Raw genomic sequence first — 20,074 nt, 5'->3', positions numbered from 1 at the left:
AATTCCAGAGTTCTTTTCAACTCCGTGGAATTCCACAGAGTCGGAATCGTGAACCGCCCAGGCCTAAATATCACATGTAGCATCTAAATTCGAATTCTAGTTTGTAGCGTAAATTAACAGATCTGCGATTTGGTCAAGAATGAAGTGAGACTACGTGGTATTTAAGTGTAAAGGGGGATCTATGTAGTTGTCCTTGTCTACAATAAAGATATGTTTTATGTAAGGATCCGTTACAGGCTTCAAAGCACTAAGTAGCAAGATGAACAGAAAATTAAATGGCAAAGAAAAAATTTCAGTTGCATACATTCATGGAAAAGTTGAAAAAAAAATAGGAACAATTAAAATTTTAAGAAATGAGTGCACTGACTCAAACTGAATAGTAGCAGTGGGGATAAGTGGTGAACAGACTGAGAAACACAGCTACGAAAAACATAACAAAATAATATGTAGGCCTATTTCATGAGTTTCAGACCACGTTTTCAATACAATGTTAGCTGGGTAATGTGCCGACAGGGAGGACATTGTACTTATTTACAAGGGTGTTTCTCCCCCCCCAAAAAAAAAAACAATGTTAATCCAGACTCCAGAGCTCCCTTTCAGTGCTACTGAGCAGCTACACATAAAAAGATAACAGCCTGTGCTTATAAGTAGTGCAAATGGCATAAAGAAAGTGACAGAGATTGGGCTGTGGATAATTAAAGGTAATGGTCTCCTCCCATAATGCAGCTGGGGCTTAGGATGCACTATGAGCTGGAGAAAGGTATTGGTGGCCAATGGGTTACCTCAATGTGGGCCGCCAATTGTACTCTCTCGCGGTCCTTGTGATCCATGCTCCTCTTCAGCTCCTCCACCTCAGACAACACTGCACTGTGATTCAGCTGGGCACGAAGCTCCAAGATCTGCTTCTCTAGATCCCGCTTCTCACGTTCAGTCCTCTCCAGCACTAGGAAAGAGACACAGTTTTTGTGCCAAAGGCAAGATCGACCACTTTAACCAAAAAGATCAGATTTACCCCAGTCTCATTGGCAGTGACTCCACCAGAAGAGGCAGGCACCATAGACTAGTTCAATTCCTGAAGCAGAACAAGCATTCTAATTACATTAAATGCCCCTCAACGTAGCACTTCTCACTGTCATTGGGATTGGCAGCAAAGTAGCAACTAACAGCAGAAATGCTTTACCAAGATCTTTACTAGCACACATTTTAAGAACTTGCAGCATTCTCACTACTTATGTGTGCAACCTAAACATGGCCGCTATATTATGACCACTGGAAAGAAACAAAACTTATTTCAAACACTCTGAAATAACTGAAGAGGGCAGTCACCTCATAGAAGAAGACTGTGAATTACAAAATAGCACACCTTCATTGCCCCAGAGATGAAAGGTATTAGAATTATCAGACCTACAGGTAACCACTCTCAAATTGGTTTCAGATAAATGCTCAAAAGTCTTTTACTCCAGAACTGAAGCTAATACATTGAAATCTTGCAAAGGGTGGACCTTGCAACTAGGTTAGAGAGTTAGAACAGCACCTGGACAGGGCAATTCACCAAAATACTTTGCAAAGAATAGCAACTTCAGATATGCCTAGAGCACCGGTATTTGGTTTTTTTTTTAAAATCCACCCAGCACCGATTTTGGACAACATGATAAAACTGTACCTCGAAAAGTCAAAACCTCCACCCATACTTCTGAAGGTAAAAACACTGTCTGACTTAAAACAGTGAAACAATTCAAGCGATATTTGCAGATAACTTTTGTAGAGAGGTCCCAGAGAAAAGGCAATGAAATAAAAGTTTCTACCTACGTCCTACTTTTGCCAAGGAAATGAAGCACAGGGTCTCACATACCAAGTCCAGACAATGTTCTCACCTGCATCAAGTCGTCTCTCCTCCTCGTGACTCTCATGGCGGCTCTTACCGAGCAGGGAGGATTGGGAAATTTGGTGCTGGAGATGCAGTCGGTCATCCTCAGCTCGCAGGAGTTGGGACCGCAGATCCTCAACCTAAACCAACACACATGAGGAGAGATCAAAGGTATTGTAAGGTTAAATTGATGCAAAGCATCCTTAGATTTTATAGAGATCTGATGCTTTCTTACATGTTCAAATGAGATGGTCAGTTAGCTGTACCATAGAATGATACACCGTTTAAAAGCATTATAGTAAGTGTAGTCAGATTTTGGCAGGGGTCTGTCTGGTGAGGGCAGCTTCGCCACGTGACTGTTAAGCAGATAGACCTTGAGCCAACTATTTTATCGGTACCACTTGGGGGATGGGTTTTAATATAATTTATTGGCAAGGTATGGACGCCTCTAGAAGGAAAATATGTAATAGCAAGTCATAACTCTTTGCCTTTTGTGAGTTACCACTCCACTCCCAAGATACCTTGTTGTAAATGGCCAAATTATTATTTTGAATTTTATTATAAAAAAATTACAATTAAAGTAAATGTGAATATATAAATTGATAAATACATGTAATAGTAATTATGATGATATTAAGCAACCAAGTAAAATTTAAAAATGTTTTGATTAGTTTCTTTTTCCAGAGCTGGTGGTGAATGACCGTGCTACATCATGAAGAAGACAGAAAAAAAGAACATCCTGTCTCTCGGATCCCCAGTGTATAATTCATTTATGGTCAAGTGTCAAACATGGAGTTACGCTGACAAGACCGCAGGACTATTCATCATGGAAAACTTTGTTGGCAGCTTAAGTAAGAAATCACATTACACTGTTAGACATTGAGAGAAATGTGGAAAGCAACAAGATTCCCCAAATATTTTACCACAGGGAGTGCAGAAGCCTGTTTACTATCAAGAAAGATTTACAGACTATTAAGCAAAAAAGCTGAAGCAAGTGTCAGTGATGATGCTGGAACGAGTGAGTGCATGAGTAAACGCTTAAACAGAAGATCATTAAAGTCAAACCTGTATGCTCGAAGAATGTTTATTTTAAGGAAAAATAAAATGCTACAAGGGAACATCAACGTGTAAGAAATTAATCAAGGCCACTGAGCTTGAAGTTGACAAATGCCTTTGAGAGTATGCAACCATTAATTGTGATTCAAAGATCTTAGCAGTTTCTAATAGGCACATAGTGGCTACAGAAGCCCATTATCAGATATCTTATTATAGAAACTACAAGGGTTAAAGCAAAGGAGGAAGATCATGCATCTAGCATTCAAACTGATGAACACTACAAAATATGAAAGATGAAGCATATGATGAACTATTTCAATACATTAGAACTGTGGTTATTCCTAACAGAGACGTAATATGTGTGATGACTCTCACTGAAAGGCTTGAAACCCTCATGACACAGAGGAATACAGGGAATTGACGAATCAATTAAGAAGCATATTGGAAGAAAATTGGACTCAGAGTTTGGTGACAGACTCCACAAATACCCAGACAACCAAGGAAAATTATTGGCAACAACCTGATAGTGTAATGCGACAGGACGTTGCAAGAGAAAACCAGAGTTTGAAAAGGGAATTATCAGATTTAAAGGTTAAGTTAACAGACATGAACAGGATCAAATGTTACTCCATAACACCGTAAAAATGCTGATAAGCAATGTTGGAATCATTCATACTCTAAACAGACTTGGTCATGGGATTTCATTCTGACAACTGGAAAAAAAATGATACCACCTTGTGTCTTCAGAAACTTGTTGCTACCTTAAATGAGCAAATTGTTCTTCTAGCCAACGTTCAGCCTCATGTCTCTACTAACTTAGCATGGGATAACATTGATAGGCTGGAAGAGACTCCTACTGTTAAGGAGACAACTCATCGAGCCTTGCATAGAAAATACCAAGTTGGACAGGATTTAACATCAGTACTAGAAACCTAGTTAGTTTATCATAAGATTCAATTGGCTACTTATCCACTATTAATGCCCCTGCAACTGAGTTGCCAAATGTTTCTGAAAAATGTAAACCGTCACGGCTGATAAGAAAATCACTGTATTTGGTGAAAATTGTAGTAGTCACAGATCATGCGCTCTACGCAAAAGCAACCGAGATCATGCAGAAGCATAAAGCAACGTACAACAGAATAATTCTTCGTATGGGCACCTTTCACACCATTTGTAATGTCATGTCCATTCTTAGAAAATGCTTTCAAGACGCTGGCATTCGCGACCTTTGCAGTGAAGCAGATATGATAGCAGAAGGATCAATATCATCAGTTAGAAGGTTGTATGTACAATCGCGCAGTTTGAGAACACAAGTGTGTGTATGAAGCTGTGTTGAGACTTGCTTAATTAGAATTTATCCTCTGGGTGAAGAAGAATTACGAAGAGAACATTCATTCAGGTAGTCTACTCCTTCACTGAGGATGTTAATGACTTTGCAAAAGACCTATGCCAACAGAGATTATATGACCTGTTGTAGAATGCTGCCTTTGTTATCAAATTAATATACTGTGCACCCATACTCCAAACACATTATACGTGTGTATTTTTATTTGGTGTGGATGGCTGCTTACCTCAAGGAATAATCGGAATCCTTGTCATCTTTTTCAGTCTTAGGCTATAGCCCTGCTGTGTTTTCTGGTGTCAGTGCCAGGAAACCTTGTTGGTAATGACACACTTTATAAAATTACATCTAAACGAAACTAAATTAACATGAGCTCAACCCCCGGGCAGGTGTGGTATGGAGCAAACTGGCTTAACCTAGGGCACTGTCTAAAGTATTTATGCAGTATCAAACCAGCAATAAAGTCAAAATTAAAAAATAGAAATCCTAAACCAAATTAGAAAAACAGAGTAAAATTTAGTAAACAAACTGACTCTCAAATGACAAAAGTCGAATAGGAGAACCCAATAGATATTTTTTTTTTAAACTTTTAAGTAGAAATAGTGCCAAGAAGTACAAAGCGTCAGTGATAGCCAATGGCTGCGGTAGACCGGACCTAGGCACAATTTGAGGCTGGCGGTGATGGAACGCGGGTTGGATACAACCAATAGGTTAGTCCTGGTCACGGATTTTTACCTTCTGACTTCAGTTCTTTAAGTCGCAATCCACCACAGTAGTTTACCCACAGGGAAGGCACCTCGAGACTCACAGGGTGCTGAAAGAGGCCAAAATCAGGGTCTAGTCCAGGTCCAGTTTATATAGGATAGGGTAAGGAGTAAGTAGGATTTTAACAGTTTAATGAAAAGAATTCAGATTATTCAATAAACCCATTGAAGTCGCAACCTAAAATATAGTCACAGTAGCTTATTTTGATATGGGTGAGAGACTGGGCTAGCCAATACGTGTTTTACCCTTGAAAATGGTGCGCAGGACTGGTGCTTTCTCAAGTCTAAGAGTATGTGTGGTCAGGCTTCTAAGTGCTGGAATCCTCTCAAATAAAAAAAAAAAAGACATATGAGGCAGAGGTATGGCTGCAGGCCTTGGGAGTTCCTTGGAAGTCAGAAAATGGTGTAATATTAATTAGGCCAGCGTATCGATAAACCAGGTAATGGACCACCATGGTTGTTTGAGTAGGAGACAGTTATCTCTAGTCTGAAGAATGATAAATCACTGTGGTCTAAGAAAGCATGAAATCATCTTTCGCATGCCTCAGTTCATGTCAGGCTCTCATCCCCTTGAATATCCACTCCAGGTCCAGTTGCCACTGGTCAGCAGGGCAGTTGCAGGAAAGGCCTATTATAGTTTGTTGAATCCTTGTAGCTTGAATAGATCAGCCTTAAGAGCCTTTGAGTCTATTTCTTACTCCTGGGCAAAAGAGGTAGCAAGTCCAGTCCTTCACAGCTCCTCTCAGGTCACAGGCAGCAAGTCCAGTACGCTTTTGTTCTTCCTTAGGTCTAGCAATGTTATGAAGCGGTGGCCAGAATATGCCACATCTATGCCTGGTAAGAGCTAGTGGTTGATATTGATTAGAGCATGTGAGAAGTCATTGAGGCAAAAGTTCCAGAGGCCAACCCTAACAACTTGGGGCATTTTCAAGATGGCCAAAGTCTTCTGCCACACTCAACCTGGGCTCTGAGGGCTGGGGGTGTGTGGGGAGTGACTCATTGTAATCCTAGTGGCCCTTCACACTAACACTAAAATCCAGTTTGGAGCAGGTGCGGCCCCCACAAAAATCCCAGAGACAGATGTCTGCTAGAACAAAAGGTGGGTCCTCCAGCTACCACACTAGATACACAAGAACTATCTTGGCATCCTGTTCTCTCCCTTTTAACTGCTCCTCAAATGGTATATGTAAAAAACAGACGATCTATCATACAGGAGTTGACACTGTAGTGTCAAAAAGGATGCACACACCCCAACTCTGCGTATTCTGTGGAGTGCAGAGCAGTCACCTCTGCTCATTCAGGTCAGCCTTTAGTTAGTTTCTTAGAGCCATTTCACACCTTTTTTTTGACACCTATTCGAGACTAATCACTGGCTGGGAGAAGCGGAAGAGCCAGTGAAAATTAGCCTCCAGGAACTTCAAACAGGGAAAAGGTAACTTTCTACAACATACTTTTCATTAATAATTAGAAAAAATCTGACCGGACTTCATCAATGAATTGGATTTTTAATAGCTATTAAAAATAGTTGTTTACTTATTTTTCTAGCGCATCACAATCCCAAGATATGGAATTAGTACTTTAATCTGTACTCTAGTTTGCTATGTAGGACAACTGGTCCAGCCACAGTGAGAATAGCTTTTGCGTATTAGTCGCTGTAAGTACATGCTAACATTAAATGTTACATGCACTACTTTTAAATACCATGAACCCTGTCTTCTAGCCTACAAGGCCTACATAGAGGATACTTATTAATATTTAGAAGCAAGGTTTTTACCTGCCAAAAGGAGTTTGCATTGTTATAGTCAGACTACAATGGTAGGCCTGAAGTCTTGTTCGCACTGCTACTATAGTGAACGGCAAAATAGGTGCTTCAGTCCACTAGTGGTATTTAAATTCCAGGCCCTGGGTACATTTTGTACCACATACTAAGGACTTGACAATTTTCCCATGATAAAGGAGAAACCACAGGCATTTTACTATAGCCTTAGAACCCGACGTAGCGGGCTCTACCGGCTATTTAAAGGCCCGCTCCCGCGTTAAAGGCCCGAGCTGAAGTCGAGGGCCTTTAATAGCCGGTAGAGCCCGCTACGGCGGGTTCTAAGGCTATTAAAACATTCTGCCACTCAGGGCAGAATGTTCTATTAAATAAAACAAATTCCTCACGGAGACAGAGGGGATTAAAATCCCCTCGGCCTCCGTGAGGCTTTGTTCACAGCTGTTGCTGTGAACAAAGCGAACATTGGAATGTTGTCGCTGCGGGCTTTTACCGGCCAGTAAAAGCCCGCAGCACTCAATTGTTTTCAATGGAGCTGCCAACGTTCCAATATCTTATAGTCTGCCGAAGTGGGCTGTACTGGCCATTAAAGGCCCACTCCAGCGTAAAAGGACCGAGCCAAAGGCAAGGGCCTTTAATTAGGGAGTGGGACTTCAAAGTCAGTATAGCCCAGCTAAGGAGGGCTATAAGGCTATTAGAAGATTCCGTCACCAGAGGGCAGAATGCTCTAATAAATAAAACAAAGGCCTCACGGAGCCCGAGGTGACTGAAATGCCCTCAGGGTCTGTGAGGCCTTTGTTCACAGCAACAGCTGTGAATGACAGCTTTGGAATGTTGGAGCTCTGGGCTTCTACTGGGCATTAGAAGCTCGGAGCACTCCATCGTTTTCAATGGAGGTCCCCTCATTCCAATGTTCTAATACTAGTCATCTATGGGTAAAGCACACAGAGGTGGGGGGCATCAAGGAAAAGACTAATGTCCTACAATGCTATTGAAAACAAAATCATTTGTTCTATGGTGTCAGGAGTTGACTGTTTTTTTTTTATATCAAGATGTCTTGATCCTCAGGTGAGGTGCCAAAGCACTTCACTAATAGAAGTACTATCTATCAAAACATTGAGGTAGACAGGAGTTAGGAATACACAGTCCAAAGAAATTAGTAATGGTTACCATGTGATTAATATACATGTATGTAGTCAAAATCCAGTGTTTCAGGCCAATTATGTTAATGTGAAAACAACAGAATAACAAGCATGTTTGAATGATCTTTCAAAGGCGCGACTGGCTACTGTGTGCCTTTTTATGCTGGCTTCAAATTTTGAAAAAAGAAAAGTTGGCAGCTGCAGGTTAGATGAGAGAGAGCTTTACACTACACTTCCACAAAGATTTAAGAGATAAAAAAGTGACTCTTACTGTAACCTGTCGGGGCCTAAAATAACAAGGATTTGTATAATTATTTTTCTTATATGAAAAGGCTTTCCTCTGAACTATTACATGCCCCAGCTGTAAACAGATCACCATTGATGACACTTCGGAAATCACTCGTTCCCGTTCTAGGAACCCTCCTATAAAAGAATAGTGCCGACTAAAATCAAGTCTCCCACGACTGTGACTGTCATTGAGCGGACCTTCAGCATGACAACCCTTCTTCCTCAAACACAACACGTCTCGGGCTTACACTTTCTGATGCATGACCAGCACTTAGCACCTACAAAGCACATTCTGTTAAAAGAGGATCAGTTTAAATTTTATTTGCTCCGTTGATTTTTAGAGAACGTTTTTTACAATTATCCAGATGTCAAGGACAACACTTCTGGGTTTCCATATCAGAGCAAAAGACAAACATTTTATAGGGCGCTATGCACCATGTGCCGTAGCACAAGTGCTGACTTGTGTGGCGGTACACAGAGCATAGCACCCTGGACAATTTTTTTCAATGTTTCGATATTATCACAGAAAGCCTTATGGACACTGATGCTATGTTTTTTTTATTGTACTTTAAAAACATTTTAAAATATATATATTACCCGGTGTTCTCAATCCTCAGTGGAACATAATATACGAATGTGATTCAGAAACCATTAACTAAACATTTCAGACTTGTGTTTATGTCTAATACTACAGAAAGGTTTCAATGCACAGACAAGTCAAGAAAGAAAGAAACATAAATGTAAATATGTTCTGTGATACATCTAACTGGATGTATGCAAGTAAGAAGCATCAGGCTGATAAAGAGTGAACATAATCACCAAACATCAATTTAATATATAATAAAAAGTATGAACCTTTAATCTAGTGCTACTACCCTAATGTGGTACACCAGAGTAACAAATAAAAGATGCAACTACCTGCCAACTCAACCGGTTACGAATTTTCAAGCAAGGATGAAGGCTGAGTTGGTCTTGCCGGGAAACAAGCATGTGAAAGCCAGGTTGTACATAAATCTCTACCAGAAGGCCACGAACATATGTTCAGAGATACCTTACCTGCAAGTTCACATATGGTTGGGCATGAACACCTATTGACAACAGAAGCGGTTGGCAATGTATATTATAATAGGTAATGATCAGAAGAGCTAGCATTAAAATTCGAAAACTGGTTCACATGGTATTCACTTTCTAGTTACTACTTATACGTTGCATTGGATACAATAATAAGTACTGTGAACCGATGAAACACAAGTTACAGAGGTTCAAATGAAGAGCAGCTCTGACATGAAACCACATCGATCACAAGCCATTCGTGGAGTAAAACTGTGCAGGGGGCATCAATGGACACAGACATTCTAGAAGCAGAGGGGAGAATATTGCTTGTCACGCCTCAAAGGTAGGCTGAACGTAAGACCTTACCTGGAGTAAGAGAGTCTCCCGACTGCCTTCAGACTGGTCTAGCCTCCGCCTGGACCGTTCCAGTTCCTGCTCTAGCTGTTTATATGCATCAGTGTGTGGAGAAGAGGGATTGTGGGTAAAACAAAAAGAAACACAAAGTTGAACAATAATGTCAAGGGTCACTAACCAACTATTGAGAATCACAATTACCAACAGCAACATTCCATACCTATGCAGGAAATGGAATGGAAATTCAAACAGGGAAATGTAACATAAACGCAATATCTTCTTAAATTTGCAGGTTTATTATTATTTTTTTTTTTACAAGCACTCTTATTTTAGCGATCTACACCCACTCTGGAGTACTGACTGCATGTAAGAGAGAGTCAGCTCACTTACCAATTGGAATTCACTCACTTTCCAGGAGAGAGTTATTGTGCATTTGAAATGAAATGCGCATTAATATCAGTTGTTCTGCACCTCAATCCCACATATATACTGGCGTAGAGCTATTGCAACTGAAACAAAATTGTTACATTGTGTTAAATAGTGGGTTTTTTGGGCTAAGCTAACTTGGCCTCCGTGCCATCTTGTTTGAAATGAATGCTGTACCATGATGTCCATTCTGCACTTATGTTTCTCGCCTGACACCAAATGCAGCAAAATTGTTCATCTCTGTAGGATACTATTCTCACATGTGATAACTTCTATGAATGTAACTGAGTAACTGGGCAGGAAACAAGGAATACTTCAGGTAGTTTATTACTACAATAAATGCTACACGGAACAGAAAATAAACACACGAAAACCCCTCATCTCCCAGTCACAGATCAACTGTCATCTCTCCGACCATAACATTCTATAAGACACTACATCATACCATTCTGCAACAGAATACAGAGTATTCCATGAGGAAGAACTTATATATATATATATATAATATTCATAGGCAGTATTACATCGCATAGCTTGCTAGAGGAAGCCTTTTACTACATTCTTCAAGGTTCCTCCTGCTTACGCATTGCATTGTGATCATTCACAAAGTTTATCTGTTGTTTTTGTAACTAGTTTGTTTTAATACCTCTGGTCAGATCAGTATTCATGTAGTGGGTTAGTGCTAAGATGATAGGGTTAAAATCTGACTCTGAAGTTCCTCTAATATTCTATGCAAGAAAACTGTATATAAACCCTTGAACTTGGGAGCGAGCCAGATTCTTTTGACCTCTCCTAAGGTTGCTGCCCAACTGGACACTGCACACTTGGGACATAGCATTTTTCTGATCTTTTGCCCAATATTATATTATTCTGTTCTTGATAGCCTTCATGGCAAATATCTTCAATGTAACTTAATGAGCTTACTGCTTCATCTGCATTTTTTTAAATTTTTGGCTACTACCTTCAAAGTTTGTAATCAACCTTTATGATTTTATAATTTCTAAACTCAAACTTTCTTTTCGAGTCAGTAATCGTACTCACTGCATCTTGAAATGCTGTTTTAAATCTTTTCGCTAGCAACACATTGCCTCATAACTTTTCAGGTTAACATCCTCCCCAATCCACCCAATGCTTGGGTGCACTACTGTCACACTGATTGTCTAGGGCCCAATGAGCCTACACCCTAAACATCAGAGAGTTCTATATTTTTTCGTCAGTACTGTACATACATTTTCCATATTCTTTTGTGCTCTATTATTACTCAGACTTTTACAGTAGTAGATATTTGGACTCTAATCACAACAATACCCGGAAAAGTTGCATGTAAAGCTGTGGTAAAGTTAGAAGCCTAAGAGTGCAGACATAGGCAATGCTCCATTCAATCAGTCTCTTCTGCATATATTTGCTACACTGCTCACGACGGCTTATGGGCCAAAAGCAGAGAATTACAGGATAAGTAGTGTTAGTTAACCTTGTGTCTCATTCCATCAGATTTTCGAATTCTTTGTTTATTTGACATTCTGTGTTTTAAAACTGCCCAACAAACAATTGTGGTGCAATGGCATAATATTTGTGTCAGGCTTCAAACATATGGCGAAGTTTTGCTTAATCAGATTTAGACTTCAGTGAGCCAGTAATGACAGAACAAACTGTGGACATTGGTTCATAAGGCTGCCCTATACATTGATGTATTATAGGGCATGTCGGAGCATCTGCGAAGATTCTGACTTGCCCAATGTAAAAAAGATCCAACGTCCTTGTAGAAAGAATTACTTTGAGAACGGTAGCAATCAGACATCGACATGATACTCCCACGAGCACCAATAAATTATGGAGAGGACACAATGTAATAGGAGACAAGATTAAAGGAAATCTCAACGACTATAACAGGAAATAGGAGATCATAAACAAAAAAATATGAAAAAGGCAGAATGAGCCAGGCCCTATCAATGCTTTAGAGAATGGTGTGAGGTGGCAACAATCTTGGCAGCATATGCAGGGAACAGAGGAGAAGGTTGTCACTCGGAGCTGCAGAAGTAAGGTCAAAGAACTCTTAAGCTGGCATTCAATCAATCAATCAATCAAAGGTTTTATAAGAGGCAAGGCTACTTTGAGTGTGTCCGGGTGCTAGGGGATCATTGAGTACCATGCATAGAAACAGTTCTTGATATGGTGATTCAAACAGCCAGGTTTTGAGGCTCTGTTTAAAAAGGCCCTTAAGTAAACAGGGAGAGAGTTCCATTCGAAAGCCGAAAGAATATTGAAGGAAGAACCTCTCCCATTGTTCTTTTTGATTTTTGAGTAAACCGCCAGCATTGCACAGGATATGCGCTGATAAGTAGGGTAAGATCCTTTTGGCCAGATAATGTGAATCAGACTGGTGGAAGGGTCTGTGGGCTAGCACGAGTCCTTGAACTGCACTCTCTCAACAACAGGTAACTAATGAGTTATTTGAGGTGATGTTGAATAGGATGCCCTTTCTGAAGTTTAAGCAAAAACTGAGCTGTGGCATTTTGTACCAATCAAAGTCTCTTAAGTTGGTATGCTGTAAGGGCCCAATAGGGTGCTCTAGCATAGTCGAGCTGAGATGTAATCAGTGCATGGATCACTGACTTCTGGTACTGTGTAAGTAGCAAATACAAGAACTTCTTCAGAGCCCTTAAAAGTCCAAAGCAGACGTCCCCTCAACCACACTGTTCACCTGCAGATCAAAAGTGGTTTTATTATTGAACTTTACCTCCAGATTTCGTACAATGGTGGCAGGATTAAGAGGGGATGGAATAGAGCTGTGCCAATAATCTTCATCCCCGGTGGAGGAGGAGTGCCAAACAGTAATATTTATGTCTTACTAGTATTGTACTGAAGGTTACTAAGACACATCCGCTGAAAGACTGTAGGGAAACAAGATTTAAATCTGCTCATGGCATTAGATGCTTTACTATCCCAGGTGAACAAAATCTGGGTGTCAGTGGCGTAAGATGCAACTTGTACACTGAAGGATTCCACCAGAATTGCCAAAGGTGTCATATAGGTATTTAAAAGCACTGGACTCAGTGCGGACCCCTGAGGGAAACCAAACTTTAGTGACTTAGAGTCAGTGGTAGAGGGCGACATCCAGACCAATTGGTTTCTGTCTGACAGGAAAGAATGGAACCAGACCAGGGCAGAGCCACCAATCCCAATTTTTTCTAAACCTCATAATAGAATAGGGCGAGAAACCATGTCAAACGCCGCTGATAGATCCAAGAGTAACAGAGTAGCTTGTGATCCTTGGTCAACCGCCAGTTTTATTGCGTTGGACACTTCCACGAAGGTGGATTCAGTGCTGTTGCCCGAGCGGAGGCCTGACTCAGAGAGAAGTAACAAACTGTGTTGTTCTAAGTGTCCCTTCCACTGATGTTCTAGCACTGGGCAGCTCCAAGGAAGGGGTTGCACCATAACAACTGGAAACTCAAACCTGGGCCCTGCTGGGAAGTCCCAGAATACTAAGGCCATCCCTGCTGTTCTGCGAAGAGACCACCAGGGTCTGGTAAATATTGGACACGTAGCTACAATGTAGTGGCTTCCAGGTTGTTTTCTGCACCATAGCAGGTGACAATCCGAAGAGCAACCCAGCACTACGGATTAAATGATCTATATTCAAAGACACTCATGAACGTTCGAGTAACAAATTATAAGGATCACCAAGACAGAATGTTGCAAACTTTAAGGCTCTGGCAAATACCTCCACTCAGGAATAAAAAGAAAAATCTTGCCAAATGACAGAGGACAGATTCCCTAAATGTACGTTTTGATTTGACAGGTACAATAAACCTGTAGGCAACACAGATAATACCCCCACTACTTTCACTTTTGTAAGGCAAAAGGCAGCAACAGTGAGGACAACAGAGAATCAAAGAAGGACGATCACAGACAGATGAGGACTATTTTTTGTTGTTAATAATCGGAGGGTTTTCTCTCTGTTCCAGGAAGTAGGGATGCACAAGACTCATGTAAGGTATGTCAAATGGAATGGCATGGATGTTTGTGGTCTCCATGAGAGTTCAGATAGCACTGACGAAGATATTTATACTGAGGATCTCATGACAAATTTGTTCTGTGATACACTGGGGTTGGAAAACCTGACGGGTGACAGCACCCAGAACGAATACTGCACCAGGCTTTAACAGGCACCTACCCTCAGGCCGTTAATTATAAAAAAAAACATTTATGAATAAGAACCATCAACTTAAAACTGCAAGGAAGGGTTATTCAGATAGAAAACTAGAGAGATGGACAGAAAGTTTGATTCATACGGGTGAGGCTGGACACAGTGTTGCATGGAAAAAACATACAATGCAATAGTTCCAAAAGACGCTGTTGCCTTTTTGAACCGTAACTTGCGAGATGAATGGCATGATAGTGCGACTTTTGCAGCATGGCGCCATATGAGGGTTTTAACCACTCCTTGAAAAGACAGAAGGCTGGCTATTACTTTAAGCAGCAGCACCTGCTTACACTACATTGACGAAGGGGACATTCATTCTGATACTTAAGGTTTCCCAACATTTGTGGTTTGATAGAAAAATGTTGAGTAAGCTAGATGGGTCTCCGTGAAAAGGGTACTTTACAACTCTCCAATGGACTGCCTAGAAATATATTTGGACAACATGTAGTGTCTCTCTTAAGGATCTGAATACTAAAGAGATGTTGCCGTCCGGATGTGGAATATGAACTTCATCTTTTTATTGGACAGTGCACCGGACACATCTTCAATTACTAGTCAGAAAGAGATTAGCAGAACAAAGTTTAACTGCAGGCATGCATAAAGGCTGACGCAGCAAGTTTTTGGATATAAACAAATGGGCTTCAAAGAGAATATTTCATGTAATGTGCGCAATGAGAGGATTGTTCTTAAATATACCATCATGTCAAAAGTTTTGCAGAGGATTAATGTGAAACAGAAACATTACATGAACTGAAGTTACAACAAAATGAGAAAAAAAAAGTGGCCTTGTATCACCAGAAAAGGCAAAAAGTAACTATACATGTGCCTAGGCCACAACAAGGACAGGATAACTGGGTAAATTGCAACAGTCAAAGCTCTGCAAAACCAGAAGCGATTAGCATATTCACGAGTTACGTTGCGGAGGCACTTTTGTAGCACTTGTCAGCCATCACAGTATTTTGAAATGGTGGCACCTGAGCCACATGGGTACTGCTACAGATAAATAGGAACCTGCTATAAAAGTGAACTTTTATCAGCGGTCTTTATAAAAATGATTATTGTTGGACCTGTCAGTCTTAGGGGGGTTTTCCCCCAAACTTTTTGCCTTACTCCTTGTTAGATCTGTCTTCCTTGGCATAGCTTTCCCCCTAACTTTTTGCCTTCAGATCTCCTGTTTTGCTGACTGTTTTTGATGGCCTTAGGACTCTGCACACTTCACCACTGCTAACTAGTGCTAAAGTGCTTGTGTTCTCTCCCTAAAACATGCTAGACTGGCTTATACCCAATTGGTATATTTTATTTACTTGGAAGTAAACGTGTACAAGGACACCCACGTTGCTGCCTGACAGATGTCCAAGACAGGAACTCCGTGTGCTAAAGCTGTGGTAGCAGCGGTTGCTCTGTTTGAGCGAGCACGCAAACCCTCTGGAGGTTTGTTCTTTGCCAAAGCTTAGCACATTGGATGCAGAGAAGCACCCACTGTGAGATGGTACACTTTTGCACCACATTCCCTTTCTTTGCACCCACATAACCAACAAAGAGTTGATCGTCCACCCCGAAATCTTTAGTGCGTTTAAGATAGAATGCTCTTTTTGGATCGGGCGGTGGAGTCTCTCCTCCTAAGGAGAAGTATGTGGGGGTGCGTAAAAAGTAGGCAAAGTGATTGATTGGCCCACGTGAAAAGGTGTGACATCCATGGGCAGGAAGGAGGCCCTCATTCGTGCACTACTTTGTCAGGATGTACAGACAAAAATGGAGGCTTCGAAGAAAGAGCCTGAAGCTCACTCACCCTGCGAGCAGAGGTGAAAGCCACCAGAAAGACAGTCTTGAGGGTAAGGCGCCGCAGAGGACAATTGTGTAACGGCTCAAATGGAGCACATATTAGGTAAGTGAGGACAAGATTGATGACCGATTGAGGCATAATAAATGGATTGGGAGGATACAGATGAGTAAGACCTTTGAGGAATCTCCCAACAATAGGTAATTTAAAAAGAAAAGGGTGATCTGGAAATATAAGAAAAACTGAGGTAGCCAATAAGTAGCCTTTAAGAGTGCCCAAGGCAGAACCCCGACGGGCTAAGGAAAGAATTAACAAAAGGACCTCAGAAAGAGGAGCGGAGAGAGGATCAACAGACTTGTTCATGCACCATGCAATAAATTTATGTCAACGACCGGCATATACCGTTTTGGTGGAGGGACGCCTGGCTGCCAAGATAACATCGCAGACTTCAGGTGGAAGATCAAAAGCTGTCAACTGCCACCGCTCAATCTCCATGCAAGAAGGCGGAGACTGGACAGGTTCAGGTGAAGAACTGTCCCCTTCTGCTGTGACAGAAGATCCTCCCGAAGGTGCAGTCTTATCGGAGGATCTGTGGCCATGCTCCAAAGCTCTTGATACCATATTCTTTGTGCCCAGTCCGGAGCCACAAGAATGACTTGGGTCCGGTCGTTCTTGATCTTCTTTAGAACTCTGGGGATCAGTGGTATTGGCGGAAAGGCATACAGGAGGCCTGAGCTCCACTGAAGATAAAAAGTGTTGCAGAGCGAGAACCACCTTGGAAACCCCAATGCGCAAAACCTCTGACATTGGGCGTTTTCTGTGGAGGCAAACAGATCTAACCAAGGCTCTCCCCACTGCTGAAAGAGGCCTTGCGCCACCTCCTGATCGAGACGCCATTCGTGATCGACTAAACATCGACGGCTGAGTTTGTTTGCTCTTGCGTTCAGAACCTGCCAACCACCAGAGAAATGTCCTGATGTGCCAGCCATGTCCAGAGGCGCAGCACCTCTTGACAAAGGGTCCAGGACCACACACCTCCCTGTTTGTTCAGTACCACATTGCAGTAGAGTTGTCCATGAACACCTGCCCCACTTTTCAGCAGATTGATGTGAAGTCCAGACTCCACCAGAGACCAGAGTGCTCTTATCTCTGCCTCTCCCCTGTGGCAGCCCCAACCCAGAAGTGACCGGTCTGTCACTATTGTAAATTCTAGTTGAGGAAGGGAGAGGGATCAGCCTTTGACCCAATCCTGATTCGAAAGCCACCACTGCAGATCTTTCGCAGTCCCCTCGGAGATCTGGACCATGACGGAGAAATTTCCCTGATGCTGCACCCACTGGAACTTCAGGTCCCACTGCAGAGTCCGCATATGCCATCTGGCATGTGTCACTAGCAGAATGCAGGAGGCCAAGAAGCCCAGCAGCCTCAGAGTCATTCTCATCAAAACCCAGAATCGAGGTTGAAGCATCAGAATCATAGCCTGAATATCCCGGACTCGCTGATTGGGAGGATAGGCCAGAAACTGAGCTGTGTCCATTACAGCTCTGATGAAAGGGAGCATCTGAGAGGGGGGTCAAGTGTGACTTCAGCATGTTTATACTGAACCCCAGCGTGTGCAGGAGGATCGCCGTAGTCTGAAGATGGGAGATGACTTTCTGGGGCGTATCCTCCTTCAATAGCCATTTGTCTTGGTAGAGGAAGACTGAAATCCCGACCTGCGCAGATGAGCTGCAACCACCACCATCATTTTCGTGAACACCTGAGGGGCGCTGGTAAGGCCAAAGAGGAGCACAATAAACTGAAAGTGCTCATGATCTACCACAAATCATAGGTAATGCCTGTGGGCAGGCAAGACAGGAATATGAAAATAAGAGTCTTGCAAATCAAACACCACAATCCAGTCTCCTGGGCCCAAGGCAGAAAGGACCTCAGCCAAGGTGAGCATTCTGAACTTCTTCTTCCTGGGGAAGAGATTGAGGGTCCTGAGGTTGAGGATAGGATGCAAGCTCTTGTCTTTTTTGGGCAACAGAAAGTAGCGGGAATAACAACCACAGCCTACTTCTGGTGCAGGAACCCTTGGCCAAGAGAGCCGTAACTTCCTCGCTGAGAAGTGCCAAGTGATCCTTCGTCATTAGGCCAAAAGATGGAGGCAAGGCCGGAGGGGGGAGTCTCCAAGGGGAGAGAGTAGCACCTTCAGACGATCTGCAAAACCGACCTGTCCATCGTGATGGATTCCCAGTGGGGCAAGTGATGACCTTTTCTGCTGTCAACTGGGTGGAGTTGGGGGATGGACTAGGAAGGTTTGGAGGCTGCAGCGGGGGTGGAATGGGCAGACCTCTGGTTCCCTTTCCCATGAGCCTGTGGGATTCCGCATCCCCGGCCACACAGAGGCTGAACAGCATGTGTGGAAACGGTGGCTGGGGAAGGAATGCAGCAGGGAGCCCCTCCTGTAGCCACAAAGGGGGCGAAAGGTGGACTGTTGTGGACAAGGGACAGTGGAAAGTCCAAGGGACCGAGCTGTAGCCCGGGAGTCCTTAAATCTCTGCAGCCCGAGTCTGCCTTATCTCCGCAGAGATGAGAGCCATGAAATTGCATGTCCATGAGGGTCTGCTGAACATCCCCCAGAAAAACAGTAGTTACCAGCCAGGTGTGGCATTGTAGTGCCACTGCTGACGCAACTGATCTACCTAGAGAGTTGGTCGTGTCCAACTCACATCAAATGGTGAACTTGCCCGCGTCTCTCCCGTCGGCAACAACCTGACTGACGATCGCACAGGCCTCCTTTGAGATCTGCGGCAGAACTTGCGCAACCGTGTCCCACAAGGAGTGGGTATAACGGCCCAAAAGGCATGGTTCACCGACCGCAATGCCAGACTGGAGGAAGAAAACATCTTCTTCCCAAGGTGGTCCAGTCTTTTTGATTACCTATCTGGGGGAGTGGAAGGCAATGCGCCAGATGACGAAAATGCCTGAATGACCAAGCCCTCAGGTGTGGGGTGTTCGGTCAGGAATATAGGTTCATTCGGAGCGGGCCGATTGCAGCGAGATTTTGCCCTATTCACTGGAGCCCCTGTGCAGGGTTTGGACCAGGTACCCAGAAGGACATCGGCGAGGGCTTCATTAAATAGAAGGAGAGGCTCTGAAGCAGACACTCCGGGCTGAAGCACCTTCGTCAGGAGATTAGTCCTGACCACAACAGTAGGCAGTTAAAAGCCAAGAACCTCGGCTGCCCTACTGACTACCATGGAGTAAGAAGCTCCCTCAGTCGTAGCCACGGTAGGAAGAGACAGCATGCCAGTGTCTGGGAAGGTATCAAGACCACTGGTTTCCCCCAATTGCTTAACACAGTCCATGTTTGGGTCTTCTTGCTGGTATTCTTAAGGGTCTAGCGAGCCCTCCAAACCTTCCTCACACTCGTACCCATAAAAAAAAGGGTCTGAATCCAACATGGGGCGGCTAGGCCCCATCAAATTCCTTCCCCTTTGTGAATACATGCAAAAACATTTTTTGAGAGCAGGCAGTGGTCCCACCGGACCACTGCCTGCTCTTAAAAAATGAAAAGAAAACTTTTCATTTTTAAATTTTAAACGCATCCCATTTTCCTTTAAGGAAAACAGGCTGCATAAAAAAATATAAAAAAAATAAAAGGAAAGATTGCTTCATTGAAAAGCAATCACAGAAATGGCGGTCTGCTGAGCCCAGCAGGCCACCATCCCTGTGATTATAGCCGTTCGCAATGGGTCGCAACTTGCTACCTACCTCATCAATATTAATGAGGTAGGTCCATTTGCAAGCCCTTGCGAATCACTCTATGAAACTATCATACATTCCAATAGCGATTACTTAATTGCGATTTGCAAACAATCGCAATTTGGTAATCGCTATTGCTAAAAATGATATATTTGGCCCTTAGTGCCTGCAGCCTGTCTCTGGGTCACATGACTAGAAGTAGTTGATAGTTGGTCTTTGTGTATTCCTCCTAGACAGCCACACACAATGGAGTACTTAATAGGCTGTGTCC

At 42.7% G+C, this 20,074-nt stretch overlaps 1 protein-coding gene across 3 annotated transcripts in view; it reads right to left on the bottom strand.

The window, feature by feature from the left end:
* The window catches only part of CEP128 (centrosomal protein 128), a 722,948-nt gene that overhangs the window by 498,019 nt on the left and 204,855 nt on the right, over window positions 1-20,074 (bottom strand). For all 3 annotated transcript variants that reach the window (XM_069208366.1, XM_069208365.1, XM_069208367.1), the window contains 3 exons: window positions 9,653-9,727; window positions 1,875-2,007; window positions 783-943 (listed from right to left, as the gene is read on the bottom strand). In XM_069208366.1, coding sequence (XP_069064467.1) covers window positions 783-943; window positions 1,875-2,007; window positions 9,653-9,727 — 369 coding nt within the window. The remainder of the gene's footprint in view (window positions 1-782; window positions 944-1,874; window positions 2,008-9,652; window positions 9,728-20,074) is intronic.

Source organism: Pleurodeles waltl, chromosome 9 (assembly GCF_031143425.1).
Source record: "Pleurodeles waltl isolate 20211129_DDA chromosome 9, aPleWal1.hap1.20221129, whole genome shotgun sequence".
Lineage (NCBI taxonomy): Eukaryota > Metazoa > Chordata > Amphibia > Caudata > Salamandridae > Pleurodeles > Pleurodeles waltl.
Note: the sequence above shows the minus strand (reverse complement) of the source record. Positions and strands in the feature narration are given on the sequence as shown.